The sequence below is a fragment of the Cricetulus griseus genome (assembly GCF_003668045.3).
Source record: "Cricetulus griseus strain 17A/GY chromosome 1 unlocalized genomic scaffold, alternate assembly CriGri-PICRH-1.0 chr1_0, whole genome shotgun sequence".
NCBI classification, from domain to species: Eukaryota; Metazoa; Chordata; class Mammalia; order Rodentia; family Cricetidae; genus Cricetulus; species Cricetulus griseus.
This window is the reverse complement of record NW_023276806.1, coordinates 199,071,273-199,091,034: the sequence shown is the minus strand read 5'-3', so window position 1 is coordinate 199,091,034 and position 19,762 is coordinate 199,071,273. Positions and strand designations below refer to the sequence as shown.

General features: G+C 40.4%; 1 protein-coding gene across 1 annotated transcript in view; it reads left to right on the top strand.

The window, feature by feature from the left end:
• Snd1 (staphylococcal nuclease and tudor domain containing 1) overlaps window positions 1–19,762 on the top strand; it is a 399,500-nt gene that overhangs the window by 225,314 nt on the left and 154,424 nt on the right. The window contains exon 14 of the mRNA XM_027391329.2: window positions 5,916–5,988. Coding sequence (XP_027247130.1) covers window positions 5,916–5,988 — 73 coding nt within the window. The remainder of the gene's footprint in view (window positions 1–5,915; window positions 5,989–19,762) is intronic.

The following is a 19,762-nucleotide window of genomic DNA, read 5'->3' as shown; positions in this document are numbered from 1 at the left end:
CACTGGCACCCACGTTCATGGGGTCCAGATCTGTCCTATGCTGGTTTCCCAGCTATCAGTCTGGGGATCGTGAGTTCCCCCTTGTTCATGTCAGCTATTTCTGTGGGTTTCACAAGTCTGGTCTTAACCCCGTTGCTCATCACTCCTCCCTCTCTGCAAATAGATTCCAGTTCAGTTCAGTGTTTAGCTGTGGGTGTCTGCTTCTACTTCCATCAGCTGCTGGATAAAGGCTCTAGGATGGCATATAAGACAATCATCAATCTCATTATCATGGAGGGCATTTAAGGCAGCCTCCTCTCCACTATTGCTTAGATTGTTAGTTGGTGTCATCCTTTCTCTAGTGCCTGATTTCTCTTTAAACCTATAATGGCTCCCTCTATTATGATATCTCTTAACTTGCTCTCCTCTATTCCTCCGCTGACTCAACCTTCCTGCCTCATCATGCCCTCAGAAATGCTTTCTCATCTAAGGTCTTTTTATGTGTGAAAGCAGCCCTTTTACAAAACTACAAAGGCTACTACTCTCTAGAAACATTCATATAAATAATTATAAGTAGTTCACTGTCCCCTGGGTTACTAATAGATATCTCTAGTGCCCTTGCTGAACTCTTGTGCACACACAGTAAGAACTCACTGTGCAGCGAACCATTTTATGATTTCAACAAATACTTTAAATTTGACAAGAAAAATTTTTTGCTCAGAATATTAATCTGCCATCCCTGGGTTGGGAATACAGCAATTACCTTAGGATGTGCCTGTTGATTGGCCCAGTTTAGATTCATTCTGTAGTACTAACTTGGTGAGAGCTCATTCCTAGAATTTGTGTGTGTGTGTGTGTGTGTGTGTGTGTGTGTGTGTGTGTGTGTGTGTGTGTGTGTGTGTGTTAGAGAGTAAAGAACTTAAGAGCAATCTTTGTTCTTGTGCGTTGAAGTTGAGTGAGGTTCTGTTTCTGGTGTGCCCAGGAACTGTTGATGATGTTGCTGTCACAGCTCTCATCTGATTTTGCAAAGTGCTTGGTTTTACTTTGGAGGACCATAGCTCTAATGTGTGTGGAATCCATATCTTACTCTTAAACTACTCCAGTGACCTGGATGGAGATTATCTTCTACACTGTAGCACCAAACTGTCCTCCTAGGCCATAGAGAAACCTAGAAAGCTGTTTTCATCCCTCTTCTGCCCCATCACTCCTTTTCTTGTATTTGGCTATAGGCCAGGTCTTCCTGGCCAGTGGCAGCTTTTGTCCATTCTTGACACTGCTGGCTTTGAACTGCTGCATCTCAGAGAATAAAGCCTCTGACAGGAACAGGCTATGTTCTGCCCCACTGCTTCCTTTCTCCTGGCTGCTCTCCTTCCTTTGTGAGGCTGTACCTATTAAGCAGAGGCAGAGCAAGAAGTTGAAAAGGCTAGAGTTTCATTCATTGATTAATGAAAGGGGATATAGAGCTGTTCTGTGGTCTGCAGGACAAGGCCATGTGGGGATGGTGTCATTGTGCCATGTCACCCAGGTATCTGTGGATGCAAATGTACCTTTTACTCATCTACAGGTATCTCAGAATTCTGCCCCAGAAGGAGGCTTGTACGAGATAGCCAGGGAGAGCAACACTGAGAAGTACACCTGGCTTTCAGCGGAGCCCAGCTCTTCTTCATTTCATATGTACAGTGTCCTATAGTTGATCCTGGTGTGTGACCTTATAGACCTGATATAAGGGTGTTTACTATTTTGCAAAGAATATAGGCTTTATTAAGCCAGACTAGTGACCCCCAGATTCTTATTCTAAGACATGTCCCTTCTGTAACATCTACCCTATGATAGGCAAAGGAAATTTGCTAGAGATGGCTCATGGGTCATTTTGCAGCAGTAAATGTACAAGAACCAAAGTAACTCTGCTCAGCAAAGGAAACTCAGAATGAGTCCTCGTATTCATTTCTTAAGAAGCTTTCTAGCTTTGTGGCTTGAGTTCCATGTGCTTTCTGAATAGTCAACTACCCACTGTGAATTTTCCGTTCCATTGTTAAGAGCAGTTTCAGGGCTGTTGGTGTTCTCTAAGTGTGCGTGTGCATGCTATGGTTTGCGTTTGTTTGTTTGTTTGTTTGTTTGTGAATGGAGTCTCATCATGCTGGCCCAGTTAGTCTTAAGCTTCTGGGCTCAGCCTCCCTTGTAGCCAGGAGCTACTGAATCATAGATTGAGCAGGAATCTGAGAATATGGTGTTCTTCCCCCAAAAATTTCTTTCTTCGATTGATGCATATTACTCTGCTGTTGTTGGTCTTTTTATGTAATCATAAATAGATATCCATATGTGTAGTAATTTGAACTTTTAGGAACTAGCTCTGCTGTCAACTTTGTAAAAAAGAATTCCAGTCTATTGTGTTACTTGGCACCGAACAGAAATTGACAACCATGTTGGTCTGGAAACATTAAGCTTGAGTTTTTTGTTTGTTTGTTTTTGCAGAGGTAGCACACTGCCGTAAGTGTGTATGGTTTTGTGTGGGCTTGATTACAAAAAGTAATATTCTCTAAATAGTAAATAGTAAATGGTTCTCCTTCACTGGTACTTTTTGAATGTGCTAGAAATGGATCTAATTCATCATATCTTAAGCATAAAACAACCTATCTGAAGCTGTGCACCTTTTAGGAACAAACCAGAACACATCTTGTTAGCTGTGTCTTTAAAGGGAAAAAAAAAAAAAAACCAATGATTGTTGTCGACATTTTCTGTTTTCACTTTGGTAGCGGCATGTTTCACCTTGGTTAAGTCCCAGATTTAGGGCCACAGAAAGAAAGCACAGTTGTAGTTTACTGTACCTCACTGACTTTGCCTGGCTTTCAAATTTATTCTCTATATTCTTCTTCATGTATATGAGTTATTCTCCAGTCCAGAAAAGGGTACAACTTCAGCAGCCTTTTAACACGAACCTTGTTCAGAGGGCATATTCATTTATTTTGATGGTTCTTCTTGGGAGAGAAGACATCTTCAAGCCCCCGGTAACCCTCGTGAACATACAGAAAGCCTCATCATCTTGCCCTCTGGGGGTGAGGTGCATCCAGGTGGGAGTCAGTTTGCCAGGCCTTCCCGAAGACTGATTCACCAAGTAGCTGAATCAGGAGAGTCTGTTGGTGACAGGGGAGGTTGTGGAATTGGGGGTTTACAGGGTAGAAGTGTCATATACATGGCTTTTAGCCATTGATTTCTCTCTAAACTTTCTTGTTCTGTTAATTGCACATCTTAAGAACTAGGATCAGGGCTGGAGAGATGGCTCAGGGGTTAAGAGCACTGCCCGTTCTTCCAGAGGTCCTGAGTTCAATTCCCAGTAACCACATGGTGGCTCCCACCACCTGTAATGTAGTCTGGTGCCCTCTTCTGGACTGCAGGGATACATGCAGGCAGAACACTGTATACATAATAAATAAATAAATAAATAAATAAATAAATAAATAAATAAATAAATCTTTAAAAAAAAAAAAAAGAAGAACTAGGAGCAGTCTGTCCTTGATGGTCAGCCCTGGTCAATGACCATCAACAGGATTCTGAAGGGTAGCAGACCAATTGTGATGGGAAGTATCCCCACCATTTGCAATTGATTCCAACTAAAGTAACCTTGGCATGCAAGCAACTTTGAAATTCCTTCTTTTGAGTTGCATATCAGATGAAACTGTGTGTATGGTCTTTTTTTCCTACTAATTATGTACTTATCCTTAGTGTACAGTAGAAAATGACCTCCAGGGGGTGGGGGCAGCTATAAAGAAGCAGGTAAAGTAGTGTGATGGTTCTGCTGGTAAAGGTGCTTTCCAGCAAACCTGGTGGATTCTTTCTAGGTTGTAGCAACAGGTTTGTCTCTGTTTATGAAAAGATATAAATGAAGATGAGCAGTATTAAGAGAAATCCTTGAGAGTTCCAATTGACCCACCATATAATATGGAGGCACTTGGATGTCTACTCCAAGTAGTCATTCTTAGTCTCTTTAATGAAAATGTTAAAAACACACTCAAACAGAAGTACAAGAAGAATTTACTAGGGTTTAAAAGAACACACACACACACACACACACACACACACACACACACACACACACACGGTAAGAAAACTGTAATTCTTCAGCTGCCCAGAAGAGACTACTTGTGGAAAAGATTAAGAGGTAGCCCAATGGCAGAGATTGGAGCTTTGCATAAAAGAGTAAGAAAGCCCAAAGCACAAGGAGTTTCAAGGCATACATAGGCTCTGGCCAGCATCCAAAAGCAAAAGAAAGAAGAAAACAAAAAAATAGTTGAGTCCTTTTGAGTCAGAACTCACTCAGTAGGGTAAATAGACCCTTACCAACCCCTTGGCAGCCCCTAGGCACTGCACTAGGAGATGGGAATACTAGAGAGAAGCAAGTACTTCATGGTGAACCTGACTTTCTGGGAGTGTCCCCTACCCCAGGTCCTTGACCCGCCTGACTAAATTGAGTCTCATGGGAGGAAACAGGGCGTATCCCATTCCTTGCTGTAACATGATGGCCTGCTTGGGTTCTAGCCCTTGGACCTTCAGGGTGGGAGGAAAAAAACCTACTCCCCAAGTTGCCCCTTAACCTCTGAAGGTGTACATGCTCACACAAACATGATAAATACATAAGCATAAGTTTATCACTCCAGATAGGGAAGATAACCCACAAATCATAGAAAGAATGCTCTGTAAGTCCATCTTGGTTTCACCCTTGAGCTTATTGAGGTTATTTACAGGAGCCATATAAAAACAGCTACGGCACCAGTAGTTCCCCCAATGCAAACTTATAGGTGCTATCCCACTCACTTACACTAAGCTATACCACAGAGAGAGGGGGGGGGAGCGCTTTGGACTTGTTTTTGAAAAGCATTTCAAGTCAGTTGAATGAGTGACAGATTACTTGGAATCCCAGAGAAGCTTACTGAATTGTCAAAGCACCAGCTACAGGTAAGAAGTGTGGCCATTCTAGGTGGTGCTGAGCAGTGCCTCCATGATTTGGTTTGTTGAGGTTAGGTTAAAGAGCTTTGTGACCCTGAGAAGAACCTCTTCAGAGAGGTATGCCACCCCTTAAGTCCAGACCCTAGGAGGAAGGTCCATGCATAACCTTGGTCCTGCTCAACTTTCTCCATACTGCCTTTAGAACCCAGAGACTCTACAAAGGCTAGAGTAGGGACCCCTGAACTCTTACTGTGCCTGGGCCTTCTCTAGTAGTGGAAGGGCTTAATGATGTAACCAACCAGCTCTACAGTGTGGCTTTTCCTGTTCCACCAGTAACCATGCCCAGTCATGCTGGGTAGTTAAGACATGAGGGGTTGGTAACAGCCAACTCATGGCCAGATATGTGAATTCCAGAGTTCCCTGCGAAACCCTGCTGTTTCAATCCCACAACTAATCAGACTGAAGCTTAATATCAGTTATATAGTACGCACTGATTTTCCCTCACTCTTAAATGGCTTTTCTGTACAATATTGCTTCAGTCCTGGCAACTTATCTTTTTACCTGGGAGGAACTTATTTCCATTAGAATTGGAGCACTAGGTACATATTTTGCATTTAAACTGTTTCGTGTGATTAAGCACTGAAACATTATTACTTGTGCTTCTTAGGAGTGTGCACTTCCAACTGATTCTTCCTTTGTGCCCAGAACAATGCCTTTAATTTGGAAACAAGGAAGAGAGCTCTCTGATTACCAGGCACAGTTAGCTGAAGCTGGCAGCCAAGTGCTGGTAACTGGGCTGGTGAGAAGAGCAGCTTCCCCTGACCCCATCAGTGACTGCTCCTCACGGGCTGGCTGTTCAGCATTGTGTGTGCACTGGGGTTTGTGTAGGGCACACCCTATGCCAACAGTCCCCATACCTCTTCCCCCGCCTTCACCCCAGACTTCTTCCTGGCATGGTTTCTATCTTAATGGGTTTTTCTCTTCTGCCCTTACAGAGCTATTAAGAATGGCAAAGGATTGCACAGCAAGAAGGAAGTGCCCATCCACCGAGTTGCTGACATTTCTGGGGTGAGTTGTGCCCTTGAATCCAGCTGTGGGTTCAGAGCCTCCAAGAGCCTGCGTGCTTCTTACTCACCAAAGGACTTCACTCCTGTGTTTTCTGTAGCTCTGTGCTTTTTAGGCCCTAAATGTGAATTTTCCAGGGTGTTTTGAAGGCATTTGTAGTCATCTGGTTTACATTATGGAAAGGGACCATTTAAAACCTCTGTTCCATTTCTTTATCTGAGCTGTCTATGTTGCATCTCTGTTTTTAACTATTATGTGTTTAAAAAATATTTTATACTTCTCTTATGTATTGAAGTAAAATTAGATCTTGGAAGTTTTTTTAAACCTATTTTATTCTGTAAATGAAAAGTCTTCATGGTGAAAGGTCAAGTGTAGATTATGAGAGAAATGCTAAGAATTACTTGTGACTTACTTCTTAATGAGTTCTTTCTTGAAGCTTGCCTGTCAGCTGGACAGACTGGAGAACCATGTGACTGTGCTAAGAGATAATAAAGACAATATGTAGAGGCATGGTGATAAATACTTCTGAACCCCCAGCAAACTATGCCGCTAGCAGTGTTTTGCAGTGAAGACTTACCCATGTCCATTTAAGATCTTTTCTGGTTGAGCAGTGCCCTGCTTGTTGAGAGGATTTCTCCCACAGATACTTAGTGGATGCCTGCTTTGTGTGGGAATTGCTGTAGGGGTAGGCACAGTGAATTTAACAATGGGGGGGGTGTGGAGAGAGACCCTACATTCAAATGGGAAAGAGAGAAAACTATAGTGCCATCTTCTATGAAGAGAAGTAATAGCAGCTAAGGTGTACGGGGGGGGGGGGGGGGTTGAGAGTGTTGATTTCTCTTTGGTGACCAGGGAAGGCACCCAGGATGCACACTGTTCTTTTCAACTCCTGTGCTCACTAATGGCTAAGCAGGGCATTAGTGTATGCCATAGGGAAAGAGGACCACATTGCACTAGCAGCTGAAGGAGAAAGGACTAGTGAATCAGAGCTTAGACATGCAAGGACTGTGTCTTGGACCTCAAGAAGACCAGACCAGTATAAGCAAACTCCTCTAGAGCTCAGCCTGGTCCCACAGGGAAGAGCTTGAGTGTAATATAGTCTCTTTATGCTGTGTTCACATGCCTGGCCACAGACTTTCCTCTTGTTCATATTGATAGCTTGTTGTAAATGTGTCTGGCCAAATCTCCTTTGTGGGCGTGTCCTCATACCTATTTGAAGTAGGACTTCAGTGGACTTTTTTTTCCCAACATGGCCAGTTAGCTCAGGTGGCAGATTAAACAGGGTTGTCTACTTCATGTGTGCTAGGAATAGTCTCTTGTAGGTAGGTGAGATACAGGGATAACACATTTTTGGTTTTGTATGTTTGTGTGGGCGTGTGCGCGTGCATACACGTCTATATGTGTATGCCTTAGAATCCTGAGAGGTCAAGAAACTTCCTGATAATGGCCTTCCATCTATTACCTAGTGTCTGGGAGCATCTGCTAAGGCTTCCTGTTGCCAGGGGTGTTGCTGTAGTATTCTACTAGTCAGCTTGGGGCTTAGCCGGTGAGTTATTCTTGTATCTATGTTATTAATTTCTATAGGTATGTGCTGTGGTGTAGTATCAGCAATATTTTCCTTAATGTTATTCTTTAGCTGAAGAGGTTGGTATCATAAGGCAGTTTGGGGACTGTTCAGCTGCAGGGAAAAACACGTTATAAATACTAGTTTTGTAAAGCACAATAGAAGCTCCTCTACACGAGGGCCATCTGCCTATGGAAATGTTTATGTAAAACTCACCCTCCAGGACTTTGTCTGAGCTGCTTTAAACCTTGGGAAACTGTGTCATTTAATACTAAAAACATATTTTAAACAAATTAGTAAACCACACTAGTATGAGCTGCCTCTCCCCCCAAATAAGCAAACCAACAGCTTGAGGATATCTGCTTTCAGGAACCCAAGTTCACATTCTGGCTCCAGACTTAAACTGGCAGTGAAGTCCTGAGGAAGTTAGTAGGATAGAGGAGTGCTGGGCTGTCAGAGGACAGCGTCTGAAAACCTTCAGTGTTCATACATGCTGCCTCTGACCCCGGTGCTTTCTGATGTTTATTAGCCCTTTAGTTGTGATTGTTGCTACCAGTGGTGCTTGTGCAAGCTTGCCTTCATTTTTATCATCATCATTATCTTTATTAGGGCTAACCCACCGACTCACCCTTAAACCATGGCTCATTTTTATATCTGTTTTTATTCTCTTTTCTATCTATATATATTGAAAAATGGGTTTGCTCTTAAGTTATTTAAAAATAAATTCCAGTTAAATGTCCCTTAGTGACCACATAAATAAAGGAGGAAAGCTTGAGCAGGTGGAAGACTAGAAGTGAAAAGCTATTCAATTTAAATAGATGTCAGATATGACCTTGTCTGCCTGAATCACACATTATTCAGCTTAGACTGCAATTTTTTGTGCCCTGTGTAATAGAGGAGTTTTGTCTTTTCCACTTTCTCACCTCCCTGTCCCTCCATCACTGTGTTAAGTATCAGTATGGATGGGTTGGGTGCCCTTGTGCCATTTAAGTGAGATGTATGGGTTTTCTGCTCCCTAGAGCACGCTGGCAATTTGGCTGTCCAAGGGACAGGTAGGCATGTAGGGTCATGGGCAAGCAGTGTGCTGCTGATGGAAAATGACCCCTGTAGTAATGACTGTGTAATGTACGCTTATATAATAGCTTCATAAAATTTCTTAATCTCTTATATATTTTCAGCTGTGTCCCCCTACTGCCCAAGATTGACACTCCCTTTTAGTTTCAGGTCATGATAAATGGAGGTTTTGTTGAGCTGACAGTATGTGCACTATGCTGCCAAAATAATTTTCTTGAAACTGTTATTTATGCACAACACTTCCCCTGATTCTCCTCCCACCACGATGCACATCCCCGGAGAAAAAACGATAGGAATGAGTATGCACGTTGTCTCCTGAAGACACTCAAGAAATGTGCTCCACAGAAGACATCCAGTCATGATTTCGAGGCAAATAGTTAACTGCATCTCACTTTCAAAGTCAAGTTTATGCCCATTCTTTGTATAGCTCCTCTTGGATTTTCATTTTCATGAGAGGGGTTAGGATGCATTAGAGTACTTTGATATGGAGAGTTAGCTAAAGCATGGTGAGATGTAAGAACCTTGGCACAAGAGTGAGAGATTAATGGACACAGGCCTGGGATAGTCTAAGTTTATGAATGGCAGATACTGTTTAACATTAGGTTGAGTTTTTGTAAGGAAAGCAGATCACCTGTATAATACCAACTGGATATGCCTCTGTTTGTCCTCACTTTGGTAAAAGTTGACCCATCTGCATCTTCAGCACTTACTTTCAGAGTGACTCCTAAGGAAGAGTATTCACTGCCAGGCCTGTAACTTAGGCCCTAAAGAAACAATTTGGTAAGCTGGCAGAGGCATGAGGATCACCCAGTGAGTTCAGCCAGCCTGGTTCACATAGTGAGGTCCAGGCCAACCAGGGCCACATTGTAAGATCCTGTCTCATAAGTAAGAATTGACGAGCTTGTGTGTTTTCTCATTTTTCCAGGTATAGAGAATGGGCAATTATAAGCAGCAGCTGTATGTATTTCTCTAGTCTAGTTTCCTTTCAGGGCAGGATGCTCATAATGTGAAGCTGGGCACAAATTTGACTAGCCTGGTTCTGCATAGCTTTTGGGTTGAAAGGTCACTAAGGTAACTGCTCCATTCACACATCCACACTTCTGTCATCACTAAGTATAGTTGTTTTCTGATCCTGCCTTTCCTCCTTCCCTTGCTAGTGTAGAAAAGTTGGTCTCTATGTGTCTATTCGTTATCTTAGGTGTATTATTGGTTTTGCTACAGCCTGTTCTGCAATACATATAGTCTCCTGTAGATACAGAGCGTAAAACAGGTACTAAAATGGGGCTGGTGCATGGCTAACTGTTGTTCTGATAGATGAGACAAATCAATTATAATTCCAAAGTGAGAGAGCACAGGCTTCCCACTCATTGAGGGCAGCCCGAGCTGTGAGTACACATTGCTTCCTCTGCCTCCATTGCTTCCTCCCCATCTGTGCATGAGGAGTTACAATGAGTCGGTATTTATTTGAGAGTTCCTTTGTTCTGATGCTTGAGGAATTTTAATGATTGTGTGTTGAGGATTGGTGACACAAAGAGAGGTCAAAGTCTATACCCTCTCCAGTCATCACTGGTCTTTCTGCTCTGGCGAATGCAGAGTTTTAATGATTGTGTGTTTGATTATCAGTTGATCTGTTGGTTAGGCAGTGGTTTGGTGATCACAAGAGGTTGGAGCCTGTGCATGTCTGATCACTGCAAGGTACGTGTTATATTGGTGTATGTGGCTGATAACATGTCTGTTAATTTCACGATTATTCGCTCATTGAACTGCTGTTCACTCTTGGATATTTGGTCAGCTTGTGACTGTTTCTTGTCCAGTTTTCTTGCTGGTTTTGAGCATTTTTCTCTGTGACTGTATCTATTGGACGCATAGTATTAGTGATAGAATTGTGTGTGAGTTCAGACTGGAGTGGTGCAGGGGCTAGCTTTTGGGGAGATGAGCTTTGAGGAATCACAGTGTAGGATCATTACTCCTAAAGTGAAGTGAACCATAGAAAGGCTTCCAGAGTTAACTGGCAGGTCTTTCTTGGAAATATTCAAAAGCTAAAAGTCCTCCATTGAAGTAGGCAAGTAGGTAGATGAAATGGGTTTTATCGGAAGGCTCTTCCTTCCTTTTCTGGTTTTGTTGAACAGCACTACTTTTCTTGTCCTGAGATATCCCAAGTTATCTTCCTTTCTGTAATAGACTTAAGGCCTTTTGTGGATATTACCTTTCCCCAGCATCACATGGAACTGAGTCTTGATGGCAGAGTAAGAAATAAGTATGTATTCTTTTTGACTGAACAAACGTTGAAAGGAGAACCAGTAAGAGAGCTCAGCAGGACACTTCTTGCCAAAACTGATGACCTGACCTTGATCCCTTGAATCCACATGGTAGGAGGAGAGAACTGACTCCTGTCAGATGGAAACAAAAACTACTCCTTTAATGTTGATTGAGAGAGAGAGAAGTTTCTTGGTAAGCCCAATCAAGGAGAAACCCTTTCCAGGGCTCACTGCAGTTCCCCTAGTGTATCTTTTACCCCCTTCTTCCTCTCCCAGAATTCTAGCATTTCAGCCATCTGCTCTTCTGTTCTTGATAAGCATTGACAATGATACAAATGCCCACTCTTTGAACTATACTTGTCTAAATTACTGTACAGATGGCCCAAGGTCAAGACCTGTTCTTCTTAGTGGGTTTCCCTGACCTGGAGGTGTTGCCTGGAGTTTCAGCTACATTTGCATACTAGCCATACTGCTAGGTGCTGTATTTGCTGTCCTGGGCAAATACAAGAAGATCTAGCTCACTGTCTAGTTTATATTCTCTAGGGCAAGCATGTTGTGCTCCATAAACAACATTGATTCCTTGGTCAGAAGCTATGGCAATAGCAGTGTTAGTCTTCTGTCTTTCTTGTGCCTGTGCTTCATTTGACAGCTCAAGTTCTTACTAACCTGAGAGAAGATGTTGCTTTCTCTATTCTCTTCTTTCTTGAAATGGTTCAACTATGGTTGTATCTAATTGACTTGTCTTCTCTCCACACAAAACTATGTCCCACAGCTCTACAACACTCAACTCTAATGGCAAGGGGATGACTAGAGTAGCAGTCTATCCTTTGTTTCCACTATCATTTTTCTTTTCTTTCTGTTCCCTTTCTTCCTGTTCTCTTCCCATTTTCCTTCTTTGAATCCCACACCTACCATCTCTGTGGAAAGGTTGAATATTATCTAGAAGACCTTGTTTGGGGGCAGAAAGTGTGAATTAGTCAGGTGCCCTCATAGTCATGGTGGAAGACATTGTTTTATTGGTTTGTGGGAGGAAGAGAGGGTTGGCCTATAGAGACACATGAAACCTGTGTTTCATTTTTTATTTTATTTTATTTTATTTTATTTTATTTTATTTAGCCCTCATTAAGTTCCCTGGAATGGCAAGGGCATCATTCTTCCAAATAAGTCAGAAAACATTTATGGTTTCCATAAGAACTTTCCCAGGATTTTATTTCAGCATTGACTACAGTCAGTGGTATCTGTGTTTAAGTACTTCTTAGAGAGTTTTAATACTTTTTTTTTTTTTTTTTTACTGAGTTGTATTTCTTTTGTGTTCTTTGTACAATGTAGGGCACCAAATTTAGGACATGGATTCTGGCTTTTATTTAGTTTTCAGTATCAGGGAAATTGTTCAAGACTTTGAAATGAGCAGGAAGATTACTGGGTGTACTTCCAATAGAATGCTGGATGCTGCCCTTACAGGCTCTTATGGGGTGATGTGATTCTGTGAGATTTGCTTTGTTGATTTTCCTGGTCCGTTTTACTCCTTTGTAGAGAGAGAATATGGCTTATGAAGGTCTGGTAGTGATATGTATTAATTCTTTAAGACATGTGGTCCTTTAGAGACATAGCTGAATTCTGTGACAGAAATGGTTTCAAATTCAGTGTTTTTTAACTATATTTTCAAAAAGTAAAAATTAGCAAATTTTCTTCAGCATTTCTAGTGACCTATATATGTTTGCTCCTCATTCTCCTCTGAATCTATTTCTTTTATTAATAAATAGATTAAAATGTAGCTCTAAAGTGAGTCTCTCTCATCTGTAAAGTGTCTAATTCCAAATACCTTGCTTGTACTGCCATTTTGTTCACTTAGAGATTTGGCAGGGTCAGGTCTAGAGATCAAAGACAAGATGAAGCATTTTACTACTGGGTTAGGTCTCAGGCCTTTGGATATTTGAGACAGGATCTCATTTGGTTGCCCAGGCTGACTTGAATTATGGAATCTTCCTGCCTCTGCCCTCAGTGATGAAATATAGGCATGCCCCACAACACCTACCATTCACTGATAGGCTCTTCTTGGGAGAAAAATCCAGTTACTGCAGCGGTTATGATTGAGAATAGGAAGTCTGGAAATTGAAGGCATGGTGAGGTATCTTCTTGACCACTGGTTGAGTGTGTCCCAGCTCTGCTGCTTAGTACCTCTGAAGAAATGTTGGATCAAGTGACTTGCCTGGAGGTGAATCACTATTAGAGACAAGGCTCTTGTTTGTTGCCTCTTAGGAAGAGTAACCTTGATCTGTTACTGCCATGAATTCTGTTATAGAAAAGTCTTCTACTACTACAAGTAAATAAATAAAATACTAGTAAATTTTTCCATGCTCTTTCTGATTTGTTTAACTTTGACTTTACCCAGAAGTACACATGGATAAGGTCTATAGTATTAAGGTCTCTCCAAGTTTGCTTTCTATTGCTGTGATAAATACCATGACCAAAAACAACTTAAGCAAAGACCTGTGTGTGTGTGTGTGTGTGTGTGTGTGTGTGTGTGTGTGTGTGTGTGTGTGTGTGTGTGTGTGTGTGTGTGTGTGTGCCAGTGACAACCTGTGTGTAGGACACAGTAGTAGCACAATCCCCAGTGGGTTTATACCCAACACTGGCACCCAGTATCTATCATTAATCAAGAAAAAGCCCAACAGAATTGCCTGTTGTCTATAATAAAGGAATTTTCTTAATTTAAGTCACTTCTTTCTAGATGGCTCGAGCTTTTGTCAGGTTGACAAGAAACTCACCAGCACAGGGTCCTAGATCCCATTTCAGTGAATTAAGCAATTTCTTTGTTCAAAGAAAGTTGAGAGAATCCAGGGGCATTTTTCCTGAATCACATGGTATTTCTTTCCAAAGAGAAGTACTTCTACACATAGATTCTGCTGTCACTGGTTCATGGTCTTCTGTTTCTTTCATTCTTTGAACACATGATATTGCTCTGTGGTTCTATTTCATGAGTGCAGATTGGTTAAATGAGCCCAATATGGCTTAAGTAAATAAAGGTAAAGGTTTTCTGAAGGCATCCACTAACATTGCTGACTCCTGAGATGGGGTGCATGACTGCATTGTCTGATGTATCCCATGTCTACAGTGATGTGATGTGATAAATCTTGAAGTATTTCTTTGCCACCCTGGCTCCACTCTCTGCTCCATCATCATAACTGCTTAGCCCTAGATTGAACTCATTTTGTCCTGTGGCTATTGCTTATGTAAACAGTTCAAAGTAAGTCATTTTACTAACATAGACATTCTGCTTGCTTTATTTTTAAGCCTTTATTTAGCATGTTTCCAACATATTCCCTACAGACTGTGTTACACAAAATTTTAGAAACTGCAATGTTAACATCCAGATATTCTTGAGTTAGAGATCAGGGTACCTTTGAAATGCCCAGTAGTTATATGGCTCTATTCTTCAGGAAGTGGTATTCTCAGGAGGAAATTACAGAGTTTCTGACGCAAGGCTGGATCTGGAAGATACAGCATCAGCTGTTAGCAAGGTCTAATCTGGAGAAAGACCTGTGTTCCCTTGTCACTACTGCAAAGTACTTGGATGCTTCATTCACAGGCCTATTTATTTCCCTTTGTGTCATAGTTACCTAGCCCACAGTTTAATGTTCTCAAATTAAGGACTTTGATTGCTGTGGTGGTTTGAAAGAAAATGGCCCCTAAAGAGAGTGGCACTATTAGGAGGTGCGGCCTTGTTGGAGTAGGTATGATCTCATTGGAGGAAATGTGTCACTATGGAGGCGGGCTTTGAGGTCTTATATGCTCAGGCAACACCAAGTGAGAAGTACTACTTCCTGTTGCCTTTGAGCCAAGATGGAGAACTCTCAGCTACTTCTCTAGCACCATGTCTGTCTGCGTGCCACCATGTCACTCCATTGATAGTAATGGACTGAACCAGTGAAATTGTAAGCCACCCCAATTAAATGTTTCCTTTATAAGAGTTGCCATGGTCATGGTGTCTCTTCACAGCAATAGAAACCTTAACTAGGACAGTTGCATTCACTCTTTACCACATGTAGAGAGCCTTTCTTTTTTGAATGTGTCTCTTCTGCCTTAGGACCATGCTTTCTACCTCCTTTTCTTTATGTCCCTGAGTACCCATCCTGTTCTCTGGTCTTGCTCATCTTCAGCATTTATATAACCATATTACTGTAATCTTGTTTATGTTGATAAATAAGGTAACTTTTCAAGTTGGTATCCTCCTTATTAGCTTCTAAATCCCTACTAGAATGAATCACTTTTATATTTATTTACAGTTACTTATTTAGATTTGACTTGTCAAGCAATGCACTTCAAGGTGTGAAATTATATTCAGAAGACACTGGTGCTAGCTCTCTAAGTTCAGAATTAACTACTGGTTAGTAACTCTAAATAGGCAGGCTTGTGAACAAATGCCATGGGAGTGTGTGTTTCTAGAATAGAGTCAGTATTAGCAGCATAGGCTCTAGTCTCAGATCGCTTTCTCACCCTGAGGAAATAATTATGTTGGCTTTCCTATCTGTAAAATGGGTGTGATGGTGACAGCTGCTTTCTTAGTTTGTGGTGTAATTGAATGAGTCAAAACATACAAAGAGTTCTGAACAGTTGGCAGAATGAGGCCAGCAGAGATCAATGGTGAATACTGTGTGTTGTTTGCTACTAAATTGTTTAGCATTGTACCTAGCACACAGAAAGTCCTCTGTGAGTGATACCTGTAACCATCTGAATTGTTTCTGTTTCAAATTCCTTATCCAATTCAGGTTCCAAATCATATTACTTCCTCCTCCAGCCGTTGTTTTATAACTCTCTTGACATGGAATGTATACCATCTTGGGCCTCTTGTTGTTTTCATGCATTTCTCATGTAGAATCAATGACTGAATGATCAAACTGTATATATTTAGTAAGAGGTTTTTAAATGTCCGACATAGTGCTGGATATTGAAGATTAAACCAGACTGATGTGTTCTTTATGGATATACACAGTTGGTTATATAATTATAGTGGGGATTTGAGCAGAGTCCTGGGAGACTATACTAATGACCACAGTTTATTCAGGATGGCCTGACAAGTGAGTAGTGGCTGGAACTAGAGTGTGTCAGTGAACATAGAAAGGCAAATGGGATCTATATTAGTGAAGGAACTAGTAGAAATGAGTGATTGATTAGGGATCAGGGCAGGAGAATTAAATAAGGTACCATGCAGGAACAGTGCAGATAACTGTCACTAATCACTCTTTGGTGGAAGTCTTCATTTTCCCATACAGTCATTACAGTGTTCACGTATGGTTTACCTCAATACTTGAATTATAAAGCTACAGAGTAAGGCTAGGAGTAAGCACTACATATTGCTTTAGGAAGGGTCTGAAACTTCCAGTACACTAAGATCTACATTATAACTACCATAAAGTTATTTTTCTGTGGGACTGTTTTGTCGTTCCCACTTGTGTGTGGAGTTGGGTACACTTTATTAATCTGTTGCTGTGCATGACTGTGAGGTGTTTTGCAGCATGCTACTGCCTTACTAAGGAAACGTTTTTTTAAAATTCTCACACCAGGCTTTGTTTATTTTGTACCTTTCTGACTTAGAGCCATAATTATCTATGTTAAATCTTCATTCTTTGAAGAAGGGATGCTTAGTTTGTCATCAGTACTGGGAAGAACTCCACTTAGATCCCTTTGATTGAGTCATAGAACAAATTCCACATCAGCTTCCAATGATGATTTTTTTCCGTATCCTTTTACAGACCATTCAACCTCAAAAATATTTGTCACAAAAGATAAAGAACAAATTTATTTCGGAGGGCTCCAGAACTGGAGGGACATTATTTGACCTTACTGATTTGTAAGTTTATTGGGGCAAAGCTGAATTTGCCTTGAATGTTAGTAGTAAATAAGAACACATTTTTCCCCTTACGCAGAAAAACTGTATTTTTAATTGAATCTACTACAAGTAGGTAAAAAGAGGAAAATAACAATTGTCTGTGCCTCTCTACCAGAAGCATTTCTTGTCAATACATCTGTTAACCAGATTATGCTCCCCTCCCCATTTCTTTTACCTTTGTGAATGTTATAAGCTCTTTTCAGAGTAGAGACTGAGCGAGCATTTTATCCTTTATTGGAAGTTCCTATCAGTTGGCATATATTCATTGTATATCATTTACTACTTTGCCATGTTCATTCCTCATCGCTCCTCACTTACCCTTTCTCCCTTTCCTCCAACCCACTAGGCCCCTTTCTTACCCTAGTGTGTGTGTGTGTGTGTGTGTGTGTGTGTGTGTGTGTGTGTCTGTGTCTGTGTCTGTGTCTGTGTCTGTGTCTGTGTCTGTGTCTGTGTCTGTGTCTGTGTGTCTCCTTGAGGGAGTCAGTCCATTCTTTCTTCCACCTTTTGGGATCCAGGCCTAGCAGCAAGGGCCTGTACCAGCTGAGTCACTTTACCAGCCTCTAGTTGTTTTCTTTTTTGTTTTTGTTTTTCGAGACAGGGTTTCTCTGTGTTGCTTTGGAGGTGGTCCTGAAATCACTCTGTAGGCCAAGCTGGCCTCCAACTCACAGAGATCTGTCTGCCTCTGCCTCCCGAGTGCTGGGATTAAAGGTGTGCACCACCAACGTCCATCTCTAGTTATTTTCTTAATAGTAACTCTTCTGACTGGGGTGAGATGGAATCTCAATATAATTTTAATTTGCACTTACCCGATAGCTAAGAACATTTATTATTTTTTCATGTTTAATGGCTATTTCTTTTTCTTAATTTGACAATTATTTGAAAAGGACTCCAATTGCTCAGAAAATAAAACTAACAAATAAGATCAAATGAAATTAATATTTTCTGCATACCAATGGGACATAACTGAGTGGCAAGACTGATGTTAGAATGGGAGGAAGTCTTGACTAAACACCTGACAGCACTAATTGGTACACAATAAGTTCCTAGAAGAGGACATTGGTTGTTCTTAGTACCATTAGCTGAGGGGATGGCTTAAATTGTTGTGTACCTCTTGAAGTTGTATTGAAGGATAATTTGGGTTTTTATTTGTACATATTAAACAACCTTTAAATCCTTGTCGGTAATTATCTTTTAAACCATACCACAGAGTCAAATGCTAAACCAAAAATTAGCATATTTCACTATTCTGGAAAGTTATTGGTTAAAGTTAGTGGAGTTATTCAAAATATTACCCTCTGTTTTAGCTAATAATTTTCTACCATAATGTTTTATAGAAACACCAGACTTTAAAAAGTCCCAATTAAACATAATAAAAATGCTTTTGTTTCACATTTCTAGACCAATGAGTATTTCACGTATGGTTGAAACATCAGTATTTATGATTCTACATCTCTTCAGTCAGTCATCTACATAAAGAAAATATTTAGGGAAAATGCTTTTGTCCCATCTAATAGCTATTTGACACTTACTTTACATTTTCTGAAATTTATGTTGTAGGTTACTGGCTGCAAATTTTTTCTCTATCCTTTTCCAAAGTTGTGTTCTTGTCTGGAATAGGGCAATTTTTCATGACATCAATTTCCTTGCCCCTGAGTTCTTGATTTGCCCATGAAATGAGAATGTGTGCTTCATCAGGCCATCTTTAAATTCTTTTCTCTGCACATTTCACTTTAATTATCTCTTGAGCCATTTTCTGAATCTATAATACTTTCTTACCTCTAACCTATAGAGACATTGAAGTAATAAAAATCTGTCTGAAACTAAAAGAAAAATAATATTTTATACTTCTAAGTTATTTTTTAATTCAGCCTTGTAATAGTTACCCAGCTAGCCTCTGACTGGTGCACTTTATTCTGTATCCTAAGTGCCACATGCCATAGCTAAATTTTTCTTAGGTCACGCTTGTGCTTCACTTCTGAAGACACTATTAAGTTATTACCATAAAACTTTGTTATTTGTGCCAGGTGTGGTAGAGCACACCTGTAATCTCAGCACTGGGAGATAGAGGCAGACCAATCTTTGTGATTTTTAGGTCAGCCTGGTCAAGAGTTCCAGGACAGAAAAGATAACATAATGATACCCTGCCTCAAATATATATATATATATATATATAATATATATAATATATATATTGTGTTGTGTATATATATATATTCATTAATTGGTCCTTAGAAAAAAGCAATAGGATTGTTGATAGTATAAGCCTTTTGGGGTTTCCCAGTTGGCTTCCTTTCATTATTGCCTCATCACTTTAGAGTTTTATTTGGATAAATGAGGCATTTACACTAAGAAATTGCATGTTTGGGCAGGATATTTAATTGGAAAATAATTGAAAGGTGTCTCTCCCAGTTTGTTATGCTCTGCCTATAAACATTTTGTTCCTTACAAATTGGTATTTCTGAAACAGAAAACAAATTGCATGTCTCTTGCCTATTTTTAGAGTAATTACAATTGTTTTATAATAAAATAACTTTTCTTTACATCATAGCTAAAACATTCAGCCCTATCAAAACTGTAATGTATTGCTATGTTGTTGCATAATGAAAGGAATTTATTACAGATTGGAGGCTATGAACAGGATAGTCTTTCTCCTGAATAGAAATACAAAGTCAATTCTGTATTAATTTGCCTGACCTCAGATAGGTTTTCTCTGTGAAATATGAAGAGTTTGTGTTTTTGGTTTTTTTTTTTTGTTTTGTTTTTTTTGTTTTTTTGTTTTTTTTTTTTTTTTTTTAGAAAAGAAAGTGGAAGAAATGGATCTGGGAAGCACAATCCAGGAAAGGTCAGGAAGGCATTTCGAGGGTCTTGGGGAAAGCTGGCAGACATCCATGCAGATGCTAACAAGAGGTTTGGAGATCCCCTGAGTGAGGATTTCCAAAGTACAGCTATTTTGTGTGGAAACATAGGACAACAGCATGACAACCAGTTGAA